Source organism: Mirounga leonina, unplaced genomic scaffold, assembly GCF_011800145.1.
Source record: "Mirounga leonina isolate KUSES-001 unplaced genomic scaffold, KU_Mleo_1.0 Mir_166, whole genome shotgun sequence".
Taxonomy (NCBI): Eukaryota; Metazoa; Chordata; class Mammalia; order Carnivora; family Phocidae; genus Mirounga; species Mirounga leonina.
In genome coordinates this window covers 20,845,186-20,865,985 of record NW_023270418.1, presented here as the reverse complement: position 1 = coordinate 20,865,985, position 20,800 = coordinate 20,845,186, and the positions used below count along the sequence as shown (strand labels likewise).

General features: G+C 38.7%; 1 protein-coding gene across 2 annotated transcripts in view; it reads right to left on the bottom strand.

Moving 5' to 3' along the window:
* Positions 1 to 18,546, bottom strand: part of API5 (apoptosis inhibitor 5) — a 28,660-nt gene extending 10,114 nt beyond the window's left edge. For both annotated transcript variants that reach the window (XM_035012597.1, XM_035012598.1), the window contains exons 1-11: positions 18,333 to 18,546; positions 10,272 to 10,433; positions 8,958 to 9,051; positions 8,416 to 8,481; positions 7,639 to 7,790; positions 5,639 to 5,845; positions 4,815 to 4,919; positions 3,833 to 3,922; positions 2,478 to 2,659; positions 1,194 to 1,287; positions 340 to 396 (exon numbers count right to left, since the gene is read on the bottom strand). In XM_035012597.1, coding sequence (XP_034868488.1) covers positions 340 to 396; positions 1,194 to 1,287; positions 2,478 to 2,659; positions 3,833 to 3,922; positions 4,815 to 4,919; positions 5,639 to 5,845; positions 7,639 to 7,790; positions 8,416 to 8,481; positions 8,958 to 9,051; positions 10,272 to 10,433; positions 18,333 to 18,401 — 1,278 coding nt within the window. In that variant the 5' untranslated portion in view covers positions 18,402 to 18,546. The remainder of the gene's footprint in view (positions 1 to 339; positions 397 to 1,193; positions 1,288 to 2,477; positions 2,660 to 3,832; positions 3,923 to 4,814; positions 4,920 to 5,638; positions 5,846 to 7,638; positions 7,791 to 8,415; positions 8,482 to 8,957; positions 9,052 to 10,271; positions 10,434 to 18,332) is intronic.
* Between the last annotated feature and the right edge of the window lie 2,254 nt (positions 18,547 to 20,800).

Below are 20,800 nucleotides of genomic sequence, written 5' to 3'. Positions count from 1 at the left end.
TGAAAGGACCCAACAGACCACCCGAACTTAAGTCAGTGAAATTTCTGAGTCTACACGTATTTGTTCCAATGCTTTTGGGTCAGAGAAAATCTGCATGCCTTTGTTTGCAGTATTTTCTGCAATAACGTTTAAATAAATAATACAGAGTATGATTTTATGATAGCTACAGAAATGGAACTTGGTGTTGTAAAAAGGATAAAGCCTTAAAAGGCCAAAAGTCTGGAATACAATGGTATCTCCCCTTTAACAGTATCATCACAGACCTAAAAACACATGGATAAACCTCTTGCACTAACTTTCTAGCTAGCTGGAAGGACTGGGTAAGAAAGGAACACTTACCTTGATTAAAACATTAATATTATTTGTTATTTTCAGTGCAACAACCTTAATCTTGTTCTGCAAAAGGAAAACAAAATTAAAGTGCCAATAAACTTTTGTGATGCATATCCCATTCCCATATAGAACTGGAGTAATTACACTTCTCTTTCAGAATCATTTCTGCTTACTCCCACTTCTTGACTCTAAACCAGTGTAGAGATGGCAAAGAAAGCAAATAATCTTTATGTTCCCTTGACAGGTTAGAATATTAAACTGTTATTTACCATTTATCTGGAAAAATGAGTGAGAGACAGGTCATATGTACACAGGAGTTGTTTTAGAAGTCACCAGCTTAAGTTACAGGAAGACATAATGAAAACTTAAAATATTTCATTAGAATTGGGATGAAGATTGATCAAAATAGGTGAGATCAGAGAAATCCAAAAATCCCAACACAACACACATACAGTTTGGTTTAGAATTGGCAATTTAATCTTTTTTTCAATGTAAATTGATGCTGGGTTTTCCAAAAGGTAAAAATTAAAATATCACAAACATCAATCAAATATTTGAACAAAATGTGCTAATGAGACCCTAGTGAAAGACTGGTATGTATCTAAATTTGGGAAGACTGTTCATAAACCTGGAAATATTCGAAATATTTCAACAAGGATAAAAACATAACTTAGCAAATCACTAGGCACTTAGACAATATGATGTCTTCTAACATCATATTGTATCTTCAACAAAGACTTGTATTACCAGTTCAAATGAAGTCAAATGTTACATTTCAACATATGAATTGAGCCTGAATTTGTACTACATGCTGGCTATTATAAAAAATTTCCTTACAAGATGTGACCCAGTATTCTTACCTCTTCTGTTTTTAAGGCCTCGCCTGTTTTACCCTGCAGAGCCAAGCGAAGTTGTCGGATATAAACCTGCAGTCCCCGTGCAAAGTACTGCAGCCTAAATAAAAAAGTATTGGTTAGTTAGCAAATCATTACTTCAACTTTGTTTTTAAACTCAGACAATCTTCTACTATAGCTAAATGTTCTTAACTAATAAATTTTTGAGGAAATTTTTTTTATTATCAATATATGATCCCAAGAGATACATAAATAAGCGAAATAAAAAGTTTTCCTTTACCAAAAACGGGAATAAATCCATACTCAACCTGGCAAGGGAAAGATTTGTAACAGTGTGTTTGTTATGTTAACCTGTAAAGCGTGGTCAGAGTGACCCATTCAGGAGCCATGGATTAGAATCATGGGTTCTACTCTTTCACTGGCCAACTGAAGGTCAAGTGACCTTAGATCACTTACCCTCTATGTATTTATCTGCACACAGTGTTTGATCCCCAAGGTCTAGTTAAAAATAAAACAAAATTGCTAATCTGAGAATTATTATAAACTCATATAAATCTCAACGGGTTCGAAGAAATACCCTTTTCAAGTTTGTTCCCAGATAATATGTGAAGAAAGGCAGTATACAGCCCCATCTTGCTGACTTCTAGAACTCTGCTTAATAACCTGGCATCATTTTTTAATTTTTGCAGGAATTTCTTAACTTGTAGCTTCTGACCAAATGTTTCACCAAGTATTAAACCACTGCCTTACCTAAGAATAGAGGACAGTAACAGATGGTACAGTGGCCAAGCATTTCAAAATTTAAGATGTGAAGTTGTTAATAAAATGAACAAAGTGTGTTCATGAAACAACTTATGATTTCTCCAGTGCTGCTCCCTTAGAACACGCTAAGACATTAACAACGGCAGCTCCAATTTACAAAGTACCCACTATGTACCAGGCACTGTGCTCAAACCTTTCTATTCACTGTCTGATTCTCACAACTCTACGAGGCAGGTGCTGTTACCATTTAATGTAACTGCTGAGGAAAATCAGGGAGTTAGAGAGGTTGGGAACCTACTCAAGATCATAAAGCGAGTGAGTCTGTTTTTGAAAAGGTTCTCTCCCCCACATAGATCTATCTGTTGCACCACAGGTTTATATACATTCTTGTTTTATGGATCTTCTATTTTGTCCCGCCAGGTAAGGAAGGGTGGGGAGACAGCTCTTGTAAAAGGAAAAGAAAACCAAGGGAGTATCAAGATAGCCATCATCTTTGCCAAGGATTGGGCCACTTCAATCATACATCACCTAATTTTAAAATCTTTCAGCTTTTCTGCGTTCAGTTTGGCCGTTAAGAAATCTGGAAGTTTTCGGCCCAACTGGTGAAAGCTGTACAACAAACATTCCACATAGCTGAACTGCAGCTTGGGTTCTTCATTACCAGCATTCTCCCCATTTTCTGCTTCTTCTGGAGGGAGAGGCATGTACTCCTAAGAGATGAAAATATAGAGGTATTTGCAATATGCTGTAAATGCTCTAATTATAAACACACAGTGAAATAACTACAGGGCATGCTTTTAAGGCATGAAGCATTAAAAACTACCAAAATCAGGAATTCAGGTAAGATATTTCTTTTACCTATCGGATCAATGACCTAGCCCGTCAACCCCTCCATATTAACCTATGTTGTAGCTGCTGCGACCACCACCACCGTTACTATTACCGACAGTGAAGTAGCTCGTAACATTTACTAGGCACTTACACAAATGAAGGAACTGAAATTCTGACAGCTTAGGTAATTTTTCTATGGTGAAAAAGTAAGATGAAGAATCAGGATTCAATCTAGGTTTGCCACCAAAAGCTGACGCTTTTAACCACTTTATTATGCTAATTCCAAAAATCTTTTCTGAACATTTTCCCACACTGTTTGACTCTCCTTACATTCCAAGTACTGCCAAAGGCTGTCACACTCCAGTAAGGTGTACAGGTCTGGAAGAGCTCCAGATGTTGGATGACTCAATTCATTCTATAGGTCTAATGCTCCTCACTCACTGTGTCAGTTATACAAGTGCTTACATCCAACAAGAAAATCACTTGGTGATGCTGATAATTATTTTATCAGATGGCCTATTTTTTCCACAATTATGACTTAAATGATTTTATTTCCTGGCTGCTATAGCTACTTGGCCTTGGGCAGCAACCTGGATGGCAACCTGGAGCAAATGTGAAAAATATTTTGCTAAAGGAATAGCAGAAACACCTACTATAAAAATCCTGTATTATCTTTTACACAAACTATCAACAACAGAAACAATGCCAAAGATTTTCTTTTAAAAGTAGACAACAGGGGTGCCTGGGTGGCTCTGTTGGTTAAGCTACTGCCTTCGGCTCAGGTCATGATCCTGGAGTCCCAGGATCGAGTCCCATATCGGGCTCCCTGCTCAGTGGGGAGTCTGCTTCTCCCTCTGACCCTCCCCTCTCTCATGCTCTCTCAAATAAATAAAATCTTAAAAAAAAAAACAAAAACAGACAACATGTGGCCTGAACAACTAAAAACACTTGCTAGAATTATTCTATCTAATCTGAATTTCAAAAGTTGGTTCTCTAGAAATTACATCACACTATTACATACTGATTATGCCATAAGAAAAGAAAGTTCTTACCAATAACTTGTCAAATAGTTTTCTTAAATTTGTTTCTAGCTTTTCCATGTCACCACAAAATGAACTCATCTCTGCTAATAGTTTCAATACCTAAAACACACAATTCACTGTTATTAGTATTATTTTTTTTTGAATGGGCAAGGGCTGTAAAATAAGAATGATTTTAGATAACTTTTTAAGGCTGCTTCCTGCTACAGCTTAATATTGTACTACGAAGAGACACTAAGGAAGAACTCTTAACAGCAAAGAATTATTTACTAACATTTAGAATAGGCTTCATTTGCTATTAAATTTAGTCTCTGGACACTAACTCAAAGTATTGGTAACTGCTACTATTCTTGAGGTCCATCTCTCTTTTACTCAATCCCAGTCTTTAATAAGCCAAACCCAAGACATCTGAAGCAAATGACAACAACAGTATACAGTGGGTCTCCTCTCTTTCCCAAAAACCTATGAGGGAAATGGCACACATTTCCACACTTCAGCTCAATTCAATAATCATTATTTAGTGCCTTTCAGAATTGGCTCAGCACTAGATTCTGGGGATACAGAGATGAATCAGTTAAATGTGGAGAGATAAATAAATGTTACATGTGCTGTGAAAAAAATGTATATGTACATTACAGCAGAGATACAAAGGAGAGAGTCGTCAATTATATTGGAGAATGGATAAAGGATATTTTGTATTAACCCAGTTTAAATCTGGCTCTCAATTATGGATAGAGGTAGGAACAGTCATGAATTAAACACCTTATTTAGAAATATTAAGGCTACAAAGAGAGAATCATGAACACTATAGGCAGTGCTTTCCCACTGCAGCAAACTTTCATAAATTCATAAAGCATTCCTATGTGATTAATCCTGGGACAGATTACTAGCTAGCCATCATACCTTTATTCTCTTAGAAATCAGCTCTCTATGTTATTTATGTTAAAATATGGGAATGCCTTTTTAGTACTAAAAGCAGACGTTTTTCTCTTACCTCCAACTGTATATCGAGACCCTCCACTGGTGTAGTCAAGGAACTGAGGTTAGGGAGAACCTGCTCACAGAAGTAAGTCACAAACCTTGTGGAATGCACATTTTTCTGTAAAAATCCGAGGAACAATGAGTTGTCAAAAAAAAGGGGGGGGATACTCTTTCAAATATAATAGCAGAATATTGTTCAATAAAGGCTGAGCATGACATCCAGTACTGTGGCTATAAATACAATACAGTGCATACCCCAGTGAACACCAGAAATAACCCTGGTAGACAATACACACTCTGTTACGAAGTAATCTGGAGCATTTGGACATCTATAAGTTTTCAAACTCTTCCTCAATTCTTACGTCAAATTTTTGGGGATATTTTAGTGTTGAATTTTGTACATTTTTCAAAAGGGAGGAGTCCTTTATACAGTGTTTTTCAAACTATTCTATGCACATCCTGGAAGACTCATGGCCAGGGGAATCACAAAGCCAGAGAAAAAGAGCATAGTTACCTAGAACAATGATCTGTTAAAAAATTAAAAAAAAAAAAAAGCTAAATTACTAACCCAAATGGTTTAAAAACTCAGCCAAACCATAAAGTATGATGCAAAACTCTCTAGACTTTAAAAAAATCTCTAAGCAAGACTTTAAAAAGAAATTTCTGGCTGCGTTGGGCTCTCACCAACCCCACCAAGGCCTCCATAAAGTAAATATTCACTCCACTGCGTTACTATTTTATGCAAAAGTTTGAGGAGAATGCTCAAGTGAGTATCTATAGAAATAGAAGCTTCAACAGAGTAATCAAAATAGCAACTAGGTAAAACAAAGAGCTCACAGAGAAGAGGGGCACTGCCTGCCGAGTGCACTGTAAGAGCCTGTCCACACAGTCGGGATCTGAGGGATTGAAGGTTTGCTCCAGGTCGGCTTGTTCAGCCACGAGTTCTACAAGTTGCTGCCTTCCGCTCACTGTCTGTAAGCTTTTTAACCCAGAGAGTATCTTCATGAACAGGACAAATTCTTCACCAGTCACATCTTCTAGGACCTAGAAAGAGACAATTCAGAATTACAGTATTGGTATCACTTGAATGGTAAAGAAAGAGCAATACTGAAACAGTGTAACAAATTTGTCCCTTATTAAAGTCAGATTACTATTAATATTTCTGAAATACTGATGAGAAGACAATTTCTGGCTTCAGTCAATTTAGCTTTAGAGTACACCAGGCATTCTCAGTGGAGCGCTACACTGTCTCCAAAGGTGCAGAACTTGGTTCTTGGAAAATTTACTCTTTTTTTATGTATAAAGTACAGATACACAGAGTGCATAAACAGATAACAGTGTATCTGTGGCATTAAAATTTCATAGGAGAACAGCTAAGAAAAAATAGTCCAAAAAGGCTCTCTTTGGGGGGGAGGGGGTGGTAAGAGCAGAAAAAAAAAAAGTAGAAGAATTCTATAGTCCACTGCCAAATTAGATTCAGCTTCCTATATTTAAAAGCAGCTCAGAGCGCCTGCCTGGCTCAGTCAGTAGAGTATGTGACTCTTGATCTTGGGGTTATAAATTCAAGTCCCATGTTAGGTATAAAGATTACTTAAAAAAATAAAACTTTAAAAATACATAAAAGCAACAATAAATTAATTAATTCACATTAATATGGCAACTGTATACAAAATAGGAGACCATACAAGTCTTAAGTGCTCCACATCAGTGGGTCTAAGCCTTTCTATTCACTGACCGAAGAAACAAGCAATCATGACATACTCCACCAGGTTACTAGCTGGGGCATAGGTAAAATATGTTGATATTCCCACCTGGAAAGCTGCTCCTTTCGCTCTCACTGAAGAAATCTCATCAGTAAGCAAGTGAGTGATATTGTTAGAGACAATTCTGAATTTTCCTGAACATATATATAAAAGCAATGATCTTCAAACTTTGGCACTTTATGAGTGAAAAGTTAGCTGTGACAAACCTTGTGAATCTTAGCATTTCTAACTATGCTGGTGCTGGGAGCACAAACAGGCATGGTCTCCTTATAGTGATATGGGGTAAGATGAAAAAAAAAAAAAGGCATTTCAATGTGTTTCCTTGTCATTTTGAAATGACCCAGAAGACTATAGGAGAATATCCTAAAAGTGGGGAGAGGAGTGGAAATTAGGTAAAATCTCCTGAAGGAAATGATTTGCACAGAGTACTGAAGAATGCATAAATTTTGAGGATAACACCACAAAAGATTTAAGTGTGATCACATCCCTTTAAATTAACGTGCTGATTCATCATTACTGGTGACCAAAGTGCAAAATACAATATAAGAAAAGCTTGACATTCTATGGTGATTTTAACAGAATATATCATTTTATACATAAGCTACATACTGCTAATTTCATCTTTTTTTTTTTTTAAGACTTTATTTGAGAGAGAGAGAGAGAGGAAGAGAAAGCACAAGCGGGAAGAAGCAGAGGGAGAAGCAGACTGAGCAGGGAGCCCGATGTAGTGCTCGATCCCAGGACCCTGGGATCATGACCTGAGCTGAAGGCAGGCGCTTCACCGAGCCACCCAGGCACCCCACACATACTGCTAATTTCAAATACGTTCTTTTGCTTTAAAGAAGTCCTGTTAGGGGCGCCTGGGTAGTTCAGTCATTAAGCGTCTGCCTTAGGCTCAGGTCATGATCCCAGGGTCCTGGGATCGAGCCCCTCATCGGGCTCCCTGCTCCGCAGGAAGCCTGCTTCTCCCTCTCCCCCTCCCCCTGCTTGTGTTTCCTCTCTCTGTCAAATAAATAAAATCTTTAAAAAAAAAAAAACAAAAACAAGTCCTGTTAAATGATGACTGAAGCTTACCTTTTTGGATTCAGTTAGTATAAGTTCCTCTACTTCCTTTGTTAAGACTTCATCTGGTAAAGTCTTAAGTTTTGTAGAAAGGAATTTGATTGCTCGTTCTCTAACAATGTCCTCTCCTTGAAGTATTTGGCTAAACAAGCCACCTAAAGTCCCTGCAAAACAAAACAGTTGTGTGTAGCAAGTCAATTCTATATCTTCATGAAGTTTTCCCCTTTAACTCATTTAACAGTTATTTAACAGTTATTTCTTTTCCAGTGAATAAGCATCCTGAATATCATTGATTCTGGCTAAATTAAGTCTGAAATGTCTACAGCCCCAACCATAACAGTTATCACATGCTTGTTCATGGATTCAGAAACAACTTGAGCATGACTTTCCCTTTTTAATAATTATTAATAATAAACAGACCCAGGTATTTTGGAGAATTTCTTTAATGTGGGGAAGGGAGTCTTCCAACAAATTACCAATGGAAAAGTGTGATCTGTTTTTGCAATTACTTCTGCTGGTTTTTTGAGTCACAAATATCTTGTGCTAAGCAACTTTTTTTTTAAGATTTTATTTATTTATTGAGAGAGAGAGCGCACAAGGAGGGGGAGCAGCAGGCAGAGGGAGAGGGAGAAGCAGGCTCCCCAGCTGAGCAGCTTTTTAAAAGAACACTTAGAACTTTTATGAAACAGAACTCAGGGTGAATCTGACTTTATCCTTAATGAATAATGCCAAGCTGCCCAATTCTTTTTTAACACATCAAGCACAATTCAGAACAAGAGGTGGCCTTACCTTTTGCATCCATCTTAAATATACTTAACAGGGCGTTGTTCACTAAGTTAAATTCTGCAGAGTCATCTGGAGAGAGAAAAAGTAGTACAATGTATAAAATGAATGAAAAATATCATTTGCTTCATTTTCAAACCTAAAATTCAACATAGTTTCTCACAGACTACATTGAAAGTGGAGATACAATTAAGCATTCTGCTCAAGAACCAAGAAAATACACCTGCCCCAGCTGATCTGGCATACCAGGAAAGCTTTTATGTTAAGATGGTACAATTAAAAAACTACAGGAAATTGGGGGGCAAATCATGATACATCAACATTCCCAAAAGAATCACTGTCTTTATAAACAATTAAAAACAAAGGAAAACAGCATTAGGAATTAGATAATCACAATCCAATAAGCTTCAAACTACTGATTGAAAAAAAGAATTTTAATTTCTATTAGAAGTAGTACCTCCAGCCATAAAGAAAAAAAAGCTAAAAACACTCACTTTTTTCAAAGAGAAGTTATATTTAGATAAAAGGGTAATAATAAAATTCCTTACCTGTCTGCAGAAGTTGAGTTAGTATATCTGCCACCCGGGGAAGATTTTCTCCAGTGGCAAACTGAGGCAGCTCTTTAATTGCTTGCCGTCGAATCTGAATACGATTTCAAACAAAAAATTAAGCAAATACTACCATCAACAGAAACAACAATCCCAACCTTTAAGGAAAACTAAAACCACAGAGAAACCACAATTAGGGGCATATGAGTCACCAAAATATAAAACATGAGACTTCTGGCAGTTTTAGAAATAATTTGTTCCAATTTAATAGTCAAGCTTCACAGAATAAATATGTGGTAGAAAGGAATGTTAAATACAATTACCCGACTGGAGTAGACAGATTTGAGATCATAAGCAAAGTTTATATACTGAGTACATGTAACTGCTGGGTCTTTACTACCTTCGGGCATATACTACAGTAGCCCTTAAAAATGGCTAGAGTGGCAATGACCTATCTAGTAACTATATTTACTTCAGAATTTCCAGTATTAACTACTTAATATAACATCTGTGAATATATTTTGTGTACTTAATTCCAAATTTGTGGTCCTGGTTTATTTAGTTTAAAATAAAAATGGATATGACTTATTTTTTTTAATTTAATTTAATTTTATTATGTTATGTTAGTCACCATACACTACATCATTAGTTTTTGATGTAGTGTTCCATGATTCATTGTTTGCGTATAACACCCAGTGCTCAATGCAATATCTGGCAAATTGTGCATGGAATGGTGGCGATTAACTAATTTCACTTGAAAAGCCAGGAGGTGATAGTTGAAAGTTCTCAGGAACCTGAATCAGCAGCCAGAAATGCTAACAGTTAATTCTGTTTCAAGGAAAAACTATTTCTTCTTTTTCTAGTAGTCACATGTAATGATTACACAAACCAATTATTTTTTTGCTATGCACAATATTTAGGGGTGCTGAAACTATATGATGTAACACTTAAATATCTAAGCAAGTATAAACTGATTGAAAACTAACATTAGTCTAATTTCATGTGCACAATGTATACCAATCTATGAAAAAATGTGAGCCACAACCCATTTTTTCCAGCGGGTAACAGATAAGCAAAACAAAATATTTTGTGATTCTATGCATTTTTCACAGTTGAAAGGTGGTGAAAGAGAGAATACATTTTCGCAAACATAGATTTAAGCCTCAGGACAGCATCACGCCAAACGACACTGCAGTATTTCGTTGTGCACAGATACGACTGGTGCTTCAATTACATTAGCTGCACATAGGAAGTGTCTGAAAATGGCAAGTGAGACATATGGAAACTTGCTGAAAGCATCAATCATAAACTTACTGATACATCTTCATCCTCACAGAGGTCTAACTGTGCATTGATAGCAGAATCAGCCAATTCTGGAAAATGTTTAAAGAATTTCGGAATAAACTGGGCTGCTAATCTTTTTTCTTTTGTACCACCTTTCACACCATCTAGTATCACTTGATAGGCATCTTTATGCTGAAAGAAAGAATAAAGCAGAAAAGAAACAATTTTTAAGGATAGGAAGCTAAACAAACATGAGTCTGCTTTAAATTAGAAAAGTTTTACATAGGCTAAAAAAAAAGTAGGGCTTATTTTTGGAGTTTTACTGTTTAAATTGGACACCTATATTCCTACCATCTTCTCCCCTGCCCTCTCCCCGCCCCCATGCATTATTTGTCAGTTGGGAAAGAGAGAAGGAGGACTTGAATTTTAAATGGAGAAAGCAAATAAGTTTGTTGATGCACCAAGGCTTCCTTGTACTAGTGATTACTGACCTGACCTTGTGACCATATTCATGGTTAAACATTATAATTAATATCATATCATAGAATTCTCAAAGAATTGTGTTACATCTACTTAATCATATTTATCTGATTTCAACTAGCGCCTTGATGAAGGTGGAGAGAATACAATCTTGAAATTAAGCAATAACAGGGAGGTTAGGAAGCTTTTTTGGTTTCATTTATTTTATGATACAAAAACAGTAATTCATTCTAGATAGTTAACTTTGGATTAAGATAGATTCTAATGTTACCTATTTACTTTTTTTTTAAGATTTTATTTGTTTACTTGAGAGAGAGAATGAGACAGAGAGAGAGAGCACGAGATGGGGGAGGGTCAGAGGGAGAAGCAGGCTCCCCGCCGAGCAGGGAGCCCGATGTGGGACTCGATCCCGGGACTCCAGGATCATGACCTGAGCCGAAGGCAGTCGTTTAACCAACTGAGCCACCCAGGCGCCCACATATTTACTTTTTATTAGAATACATTAAAAACTCATTTGTTTCCTTTTATTTATTTATTTTTGAGAGAGAGAGAGGGAGACAGCACACAAGGGGGTAGGGGGAAGGGAGAGGGGAAAAGGGGAGAGAGAAAGGGAGTCTCCAGCAGACTCCATGCTCAGCACAGAGCCCAACGCAGGGCTTGATCTCATAACCCTGAGATCATGACCTGAGCTGAAATCAAAAGTTGTATGCTTAACCGAATGAGCCACCCAGATGCCCCTCATTTGTTTCCTTAAAAAAAAAAAAAAAACTTCAGAAGTGCTCTCCCTTAGATACTTATAATGTGAAGGGTCAACAAGTTCCCAATCCCCCTTACACCTTGCCTCCAAACCAGTCCTTTTCTTAAGTGACAATGATCAAGCTGGCAAACAGGAGTAATAAATCCTGAGATTATAGATACACCTTCTGTTTGGACATATGAATAAAACTTCTAATTACTGAAAAACATTAAACATTATAATAATGATACCAAATGTGCACACAGCATAGTGTTTACTTACTCTGCTCAAGGCAATGCTCTGCTTTAGATATGTGTTTTAGATACTTCCATGCCATCAAAAGGAAAATAACCAATAAAAATCCAGTGGATTATAGAATTGCCCAAACTTTAGTTTTATAATAACTCTTTTCATGGACAATACTATGTTAAGTGGAAAAAATAAAGCAAAATGCAAAGTTACTTGGGTACAGTAGGATCTCAATTAAGGACTTTAATAACAGAAATAAAGTGTTCTAGTATCAAAAAGGCTACAGTCACAATTGGATATTTTAAAGGTACAGGTTTTAATATATTCTGCAAAAATACTAGATTGAAACTTCAAATACTGCCAACCTATCTAAAAAACATAAATTCTAAAAATTAGTTCCAAAAAACTAAAATTCCACCAACTGATTGACACTCCTTTTAATATCTTAAACATAACACCAACTCCTAAATAAGAAACATTTCCTGAATTAGGTTAGCTTCCTCATGAAGTGCAGACACAAAATCAGTCATTAGGAGTTACTACTTCAAAAGCATATTACACACTTTTTAATGCAAAGGTTTGAAAAATTATGGCTACCTTCTCTACCACTGTACATTCCTGTGGTTTGTCTCATGTCTTCCAGAGACTTCGTAAAATCAAAGTTTTAAACAGTTCTGACACCCTTACTTTTTGCAGGGTATCAAATCCAAGTTCCTTTAAATCAAACAAAGCTTTACTTATAAAGCCTTTTGAAGAAATTCCTTATATTATCTAAAATTAATTGAAGAATCCCTACTTCAAACAATTCATTCTCTTGTCAAGAAAAAAATATCTGAATAGAGTAAAAAGGAATCATTAGCGACATTTATTGAAAGCCTACCGGGACTGAGTAATGCCTTGTGTACATGCCTCACAGTAATCCTGTGAGTTAGGTGTTCCTACTATCCCTATTTTTTAGATGAGAAAACCAAGACTCAGAAAGTGAAATAATTTGTCCAGAGCTACACAGCTAGACAAGTAGCAGATCCAGACCTGAACATAGTTCTGATAGGCTCTAAAGTCAAGATCTGTGCCTAATACCAAGCCTCTTTAAGTTCTGAGATCTTTGTTAACAAAGGAAGAGAGAAAGAAAGCTTGCCATATGTAGGACTGTCAGAGCGAAAACTTGAATCCTAAATATAGGCTCCATACAAGCATGTACACTGAGATACAGCATCCCAAACACAGCAAGTGCTTTGAAAAGTTAAGCATTTTAACATATTCAAACTAGAAATCTAAGTTTCTACCATTGGTAGGCATCAGTTTTTGTTTTTTGTTTTTTAAAGATTTTATTTATTTATTTGACAGAGAGAGACACAGCGAGAGAGGGAACACAAGCACGGGGAGTGGGAGAGGGAGAAGCAGGCTCTCCGCAGAGCAGGGAGCCCGATGTGGGACTCGATCCCAGGACCCTGGGATCATGACCTGAGCTGAAGGCAGTCGCTTAACCGACTGAGCCACCCAGGCGCCCGGTAGGCATCAGTTTTATCAAATAATTTCTATAAACGTTACTAACAGACTTCACACTGATTACCCTAAGATAATGCAAAATAAAATGCTCTTCTTTGCCAGCTCATTAACTGTAGCATAGGGACAAGACTTTTTACAGAATCTCCCTAAAGTAGTTATTACTTCTGGTTTTCCAAGTAGGAAACAAAATATAAGTGATATTTTCAATGATCACGGTGATTTAGTGACAGACAGATTGTAACCATAATAAAGTATTTCAAATACTACACAGCACTGCTTATTTTTTTCTCTTCCACCACAAGTGTATATTTTAGCTAGATAAATTTGTAATCCTAGTAAGTTTTAATTGTAAATATTTTAATGCATTTCTGAAACTATGTATTTGTGTGCTTTTAATAGCTAATTAAAAAAGTAAACTCTAAAGAAATCACTAAAATATTTTCAAGTAAAAAGTCAGCTACAATAAGATCCACATTCAGCAGATACCTTCTACAATAAGAAATTTGTGATAGTGATTGTCAAAACACAACCAATATATTTAAGTGATCAGTGACATGCCAGGTAAAGCCATGTTTGAGACCAGGATGCAGCTTCTAGGAAATAAACAATTATTTTATTTATTAAGATCTATTTATTTTAGAGAGAGAGAGAGCAGCAGCGGGAAGGGGAGAGAGAGAGGGAGAAAGAATCTTAAGCAGACTCTGCCTGAGCATGGAGCCCTACACGGGGCTGGATCTCATGACCCTGAGATCACAACCAGAGCCAAAACCAAGAGTCGGCTGCTTAACTGCACCACCCAGGTGCCCCTAAACACTTATTTTAGAGAAGAAATGATATAGTTCCAACAAACGTATTTCTCAAGTATGACATAAAAAGAAAACGGATATGCTAAGCTATATTACTTTCTTCTTCAATTTGTAATCTAGTTTGTATGTAATACTGAATTAACACTTTATTTAGTGAAGTATAGCTGACATATGGACGTACAACATAGGGATTTGACAATTCTATATATTACTCAATGTTCACTACAATTAAGTGTAGTCGCTGTCATCATCCAACATTATTACAATATTATTGACTATTCATACTTTTACCTATTTTTGAGGGATTATAAACTTGGTCTGTGATTTTAGCTTAATCATACAAAAAAAAAGAGAGTGCTATTTCATGAAATATAAATCAATCAAGCTTACACTCTTCCATGAAGAGCCAACATACTCCCGTGTGAGAGAACAAAGGAGAAATTGGAGTTCAGGCATTATATTGATTTTTTCTTAAAGATTTTATTTATTTATTTGACAGACTGAGAGACAGAGAGCAAAAGAGGGAACACAAGCAGGGGCAGTGGGAGAGGGAGAAGCAGGCTTCCCGCTGAACAGGGAACCCGATGCTAGGCTTGATCCCAAGACCCTGGGATCATGACCTGAGCTGAAGGCAGACGCTTAATGACTGAGCCACCCAGGCACCCGGCATTATATTGATCTTAACTCAGCCTAACTGCCCCAGTCCTTTCACAGGTGTTTTTTTTAAACTTTAAAAATTTTTTTTGACTACATAATAAAAAACTAAATATATCTACATTTAAAAATTAAGTAAATTCAGAAAAATTAGAAACAAATGTAGATAATGGACCACAGCTTGCTCTATGATGGCGAGTTGGCCGCTCTAGGCAGAGCACAGTGGAAAGGGGGCTAGGGAGGTAATGGAACACTTGGCAGAGGAAAGAGAACGGAAGGGGTAGTAGCAGAAGCAGAGCTGGGGGAAGGGAAGCCGAATAGTAGGTGGAAAACAGGAGCTACAAGAGGGAAGCAGACAGACTGGAGGGTTTTGAGGCATTAAATAATGCTTCACTTAGAATTTATCACTCGAAGTTTGCTTATTAGAAAAGACACTCGGGCGCCTGGGTGGCTCAGTTGGTTAAGCGACTGCCTTCGGCTCAGGTCATGATCCTGGAGTCCCTGGATCGAGTCCCGCATCGGGCTCCCTGCTCAGCAGGGAGTCTGCTTCTCCCTCTGACCCTCCCCCCCTCATGCTCTCTCTATCTCATTCTCTCTCAAATGAATAAATAAAATCTTTAAAAAAAAAAGAAAGAAAGAAAAGACACTCATGGTTTAAATATATGATGCAAGAGTATAAAGTTCTCATCTTCATTCATATATATATATATGTGTACACACAGTAATTACATTTATATATCACTTATTATATAACATATTAACTGTGTAATTACAAATTTTATTATTAATATAATTACACCTGCTCTTTCTTTGAATATATTTCTTCAACTTTAAAGAAAAAATGTCTACTGAAGAGCAAGGCACAGTGCAAGGAGAGAAACAAAAAAATGAGTCTTAACCTCAAGACTTTATAATTTGGTAAGGGAAGAAGAGAAGTCCTCACGTGAAATAAAATATAAATCTGAAGTACTATAAATGAATACACAGTGTCAAGGAGGTTCATCAAGAGAAACATGCGATCTGTTTGAGGAAAATTAGCTGAAAACCTCAGAGAACTTGTGTTTTTCCTAACATATTCAGAGAGCATTACTCTCAGAGGAGAATCGACAGTAGTGAGGAGGGCACTCCCCTCACGGCAGCAGCACGAGCAACTGTGGTACTCGGCTCTTTGACAAAGGATAAAAATAAAAATAAATGTTAGAAGGAAGTTCTAGAATAAAAACTCAAATATGGTCTCAGAAATGTCCAGATAGGTACCTGCCAGGAAACTCAACGACCTTGACTGCAAACCTTGTAAGTTAAGCGAAAATCAGGCTTTGCTACGCTAAGAATGTAAGTAAATACTTTTTCTCCTTAAAAAATCGTCAGTGGTGTTCTTTCCATTAAGTTGGCTCTTGCTTTTAGTTAAAATTCACATGCAGGATCCTGAAACCCACTATCTTTTTTGGTGAGCAGTTTTAGGACTTTCTCTAAAAGGGGAAACGTTATTACACAATAGAGCAGAATCAGTAGCCATATGGATTAGTCCAGCTTCAGTCCTCCCAGAATTCACTGTTTGAGGCTGAGAAAATCACTACACTTCATTATGCACAGGTCTTTTTGTCTCAAATAGTTGCCTGACAGCTGTCATTACAGTGTCATGAAGGTACCGATCTCACATCATGCTAAGAAATTGTGCTAAAATTTTAGCAACTGGCACAGTGTTTGGCACACGGTAGGCACTCAAAAAATGTACTGAATAAATGAAACTGTGGGCCCTCATTGAAACCTGAATGAAAGAGCCCCTCTTCTGTTTTTCACAAACTTGTCTCCTAAGTGCTCTTTCCAAATTAAAAGCAAGATTTTTTGCCTCGAGAAAGACATTTTTGACCTCTTGAGGGAGAATTCTCAATCCTACCTGGTATTTAAGATTAAAGATGACTTTAAGAGGAAAATGTGAGCAACTCTCAATTATTCACAATGTGTATGTAAATTCCAGTTTGGATTCTATTTGCCCTAAGAGACTAGGTGGCTGTCAACCTTTTTGCTATCCAGAAAAGAATGAGGGAGGGGGTATGGGACATGACTATGTACACAGTTTCTAAGTTTCCCTAAAAAATTTCTGATCTACCTCTTTGGGAGAGCACCATCTACAAACTGAGGATCACTCCTGGTTTCTACCCCATCTCCTCTGCTGATCTGCAACAAACTCAGTTTTAGGTAGAACAATTTGCTACAATATTCCTCAAATCTGTCACAATGAATGAGAATATCTTCACTACTACATCTTTCTAGGAACAACAACAAAATCAAAATATGACTGATCATAGTTTTTCCAATCTTGTCTTAATGGGCAGAAAATTTCTCCTTCAGTACCGACCTAACACACACCCTATATTTATCTACAACAGACTGTCAGTATATTTCTCATTGACGATGTCAAAATTCCCTACTGAAATGGAAATATATTTGGAAGAAAAATAATCTGGTACTTTCAACTGGTATATTTACAATTCTAGATTAAGCTTAAGGAAGGTCCTGACATCACAATTTCTGGTGGTGGTGTTCAGCTGGGAAATAATTTCCCTGAATTACACATGTCCAGAAAAAGGGGCTGGGAGGGGCCGTGCCACATAGCCTTGCTAATGTTAGTAGCAGACTACAGGATCTTCCACTTCTTACTCCATGGGACAGACAAGCAGAAGAATCACGTTAACGAGTTCTAAGCACCGAAATAGAATTTCTAACAACAATAATCAAGATTACTTCTGGGAGAGCCTGGTTCTTTTCCCAAGAAACACACACCCCCCCACCACCCCCCCCCCCCCCCCCCCCACCCCCCAACTCCTTAAGTTCAATATACTCCAGTACTTGAAGACTCACGAAGAAGCCCGTATGGTCAACTCAACACCGCAGAAACTGCGTGTCTTGGGGAAACACTGCGGAGAGCTCTTGCCAGACAACTCTATTTAAAGCCGCTCTCTCCCCCTCCCCCCTGCCACTGCACGGTCCCGTTATATTTTCTTCACAACACTTTCCGAGGCGGGTATCCAACTTTCTTATTTATCATTAGTCTCCCCCCCTAAAGGTACATTTGGGGAGCGCACGGTAACTTTCTATCTTGTACCTTCAGCGCCCGGCACAGCGCCTGGTGTATAGCAGGCGCTCAAAAACGTACTGAATAAATGAAATCGTAAACCCTCGTTAAAATCCGGGCAAAACGGCTGGCTTCTCTTCTGTTTTTCACAAACTTCTGTCTGCTAAACACTCTTCCTAAATCAAAAGCAGATTTTTTGCCTCGACAAAAACATTTCTGACCTCTTGAGAACTCTCAGTTTAATCTTCCGATGGGCTGAGGTCCACCGGAAAGGAGAAAGACTTGAGAGCAATCTGCAGGGCAAGGCTCGGGATGAGAATTAACGCGGGGGCTGACGAGGCTTAGTTAGGAAACACCACGGTCAGAAAAGGCTGGTCAAGGGAGGCAGAGGGGCCTGGGACCGGGACCCGCGCTCTCCCTGGCGAAGCCGGAGTCTACACTCCCAGAGAGGCCCACCCCGACGAAACAGCCGGGGCGGCTGGGAGCCCGCGGGAGAACGAAGCAGCAGCCCCCGCCCGGCCTGGGGAGCGCTTTCGAGAGGCCGCGGAGCACCGGGCCCTGCAGGCCGCTCGGGGACTTACCTGGCCCACTTGCTCCGTAGCATCGGCTAAGATGCCATAGTTGCGATAAAGCTCCTCCACGGTCGGCATGGTGAGCGACAAGCCCAGGGCCCGCTCCTGCTGTCGTCGTCGACGCCGGCGCCACCGCCGCCTCTAAAGTTCTCCAAGCCCGCGACCCGCACTATTACGCCTCCAGCTGCCGCCAGCGCCGCCGCCAGTCACCGCGCTCAGGACGGCTCCGCCCCCAACGTCTACGTAAAGACGTGCGCGTTGGGAGCGGCCTTCATTGACGGCGGATGCACGGCCTGGAGTTATAGCGCCCTCTAACGCTTGGCTGTGCAAAAAGCGACAACGATGATTGATTAGCTCAGGATCCTTTGAAGGATTGTGCCTGGCCAGGAGCTGGGGGGGGGGGGGGGGGGGAGGAAAATACAAAGATGACTGCGTTTCTGCTCTTAAAAGGTCTCCCATTGTCCAGAAAAGTAATCTTAACGGGAGAAAAATAGAATGAGGGGTCGGAGAGTTTCAGGGTTGAAACATTAAGCTATTATAGATGATAAATTTCAAAGCCAGATCAGTTTATGCAGAATATGCACAGGCAATGGTCACAAAACAATTCCCTGGCTCTTGTACTCCTCGGTCAGATTAAGAATATTAAATGGGTGGGCCCGGTGATCGGTATCAAGGAGGGCACATATTGCATGGAGCACTGGGTGTTATATGCAAACAATGAATCATGGAACACTACATCTAAAACTAATGATGTACTGTATGGTGACTAACATAACATAATAAATAAAGGAATATTAAAAAGGATTAGGGAGCAGAAGGAGAGGAATCGGTGAGGTTTTGTTTTGTTTCTGAGAGAAATGTGCTTAGAGATGTGAGTAGCATAGGGCAGTGGCCATCTCCTTCCCTCAAGCCTGGGTCCATTCTGAGGAATCTGAAATATGATGCCTGTAGGTGGGAGTTGCAAAAGACTGGTTCCTGACATATGCTGAAGAAGTTTGAGTTTCCTGTGACGGCAGAGTGGAGGTGGCCATGTTGGGACCTACTTGCATTCCCAGATTTTGCTGGAGGAAGGGTGTTGGAGTGATTTCCTTGTGTCAGAAGTGGGTCATGCAACAGAGAGAGAAAGATAATAGATCCATTCAGAGTCCTCCTCCAGAGGTCTTCTGCCTGAGAGTGAGAAAGCCCCATGACAAGAGTCAATGGCAGCAGGAACTAGGTGGTGATTACAGAGTGATTACAGATCACTACAGAGTGATCCACGTGAAAGACTTGGTCTCTACCAGACCAGAGAATGTCTGGAGTACTGCACAGTTCAAGACCTTTCTTATATACTCATTTCTTCCCTCTTCTTGCTCCCCTTATACCTAGGGGGGCTCAGAAACTGCCTTCCAAATTTAGTCATGGATGAGAAGCAGAGGGGCAAGAAGGAGGCCCCAGCTGGAGCAGAAGAGATCTAATTGTAAATCAAATTTGGAATTTGGGTTCACATGTTGGAATGGACATTTTAATTTCTGAACTGAGGACTGTCTTTTAACTAAAAGTGAGCAGAAAAGTCATGGGTCTAACAGAATTTCTGTCTGGGACCAGAGTGAGATTACTCCACCTGAATAAATCTTAAAGAGATCATGGAAGACAATAATAAAAGTGTATCTTGATGACACCCCCCCCAAGTTAGGTATTCAATGTAGTGTTGGGTACATGTGTAAAAGTACAGAAAGGGATCAGGGGCAGGAAGTGAGACTGTGTGTGTTCATGTTTTGCTTTGGCTTCATGTTTTAATTCATTACAATAAGAGTATGCTAATATATACATGCTATGTGTTTGTATGTCTCTATATAATATACATACTGAAAATTTGAAACATAAAAAAAGACAAAGATTCAATCAGTGTTCCTCTGTTCCAAAATATAAGCTAATCATACAAGTTCTTTCCAACCTAATCTTACCTAACGTTCTAGGCAGTTTTATTCAGCACGATGTCCTTCCCTTCCTGGTGCTGTCTATTAATTAGTAAGCCACAGTAATCAGGCCTGTGAACTCTTCTTGTTTCCTTATTCCTCTCTGACTCTCACTCTTGGAGAATGCTTTAAATCATTTTATATTTTTCTCTATTTCCAGCTAGTCACCTAAGCTAAGGCCTAGGACTGATAATGTTCATGATAATGCTGCTGGTGATGGTAATAACAGAAGTCATTCTAATAATAACCAACATAGACTGAGCAATGATGAAGTTCTAAGCACTTTACATGAACTGATTCACAATATCACCTCCGTTTATAAACAGGCAAACTTAAACACTGAGATATGAACTAAGTTGCCCAACGTCCCTTAGCTGGTAAATGGCTCAGTTGGGCTTTGAGTCTTGGCAGGTGAATTCCAAAGCCCATGCTCTTTACTATGAAAGTATATTGCCTCTCATCCCCGAACAGCACCCCCTCCATCCCACTACATTCAGTCAATCACAAGTCTCAACTCTA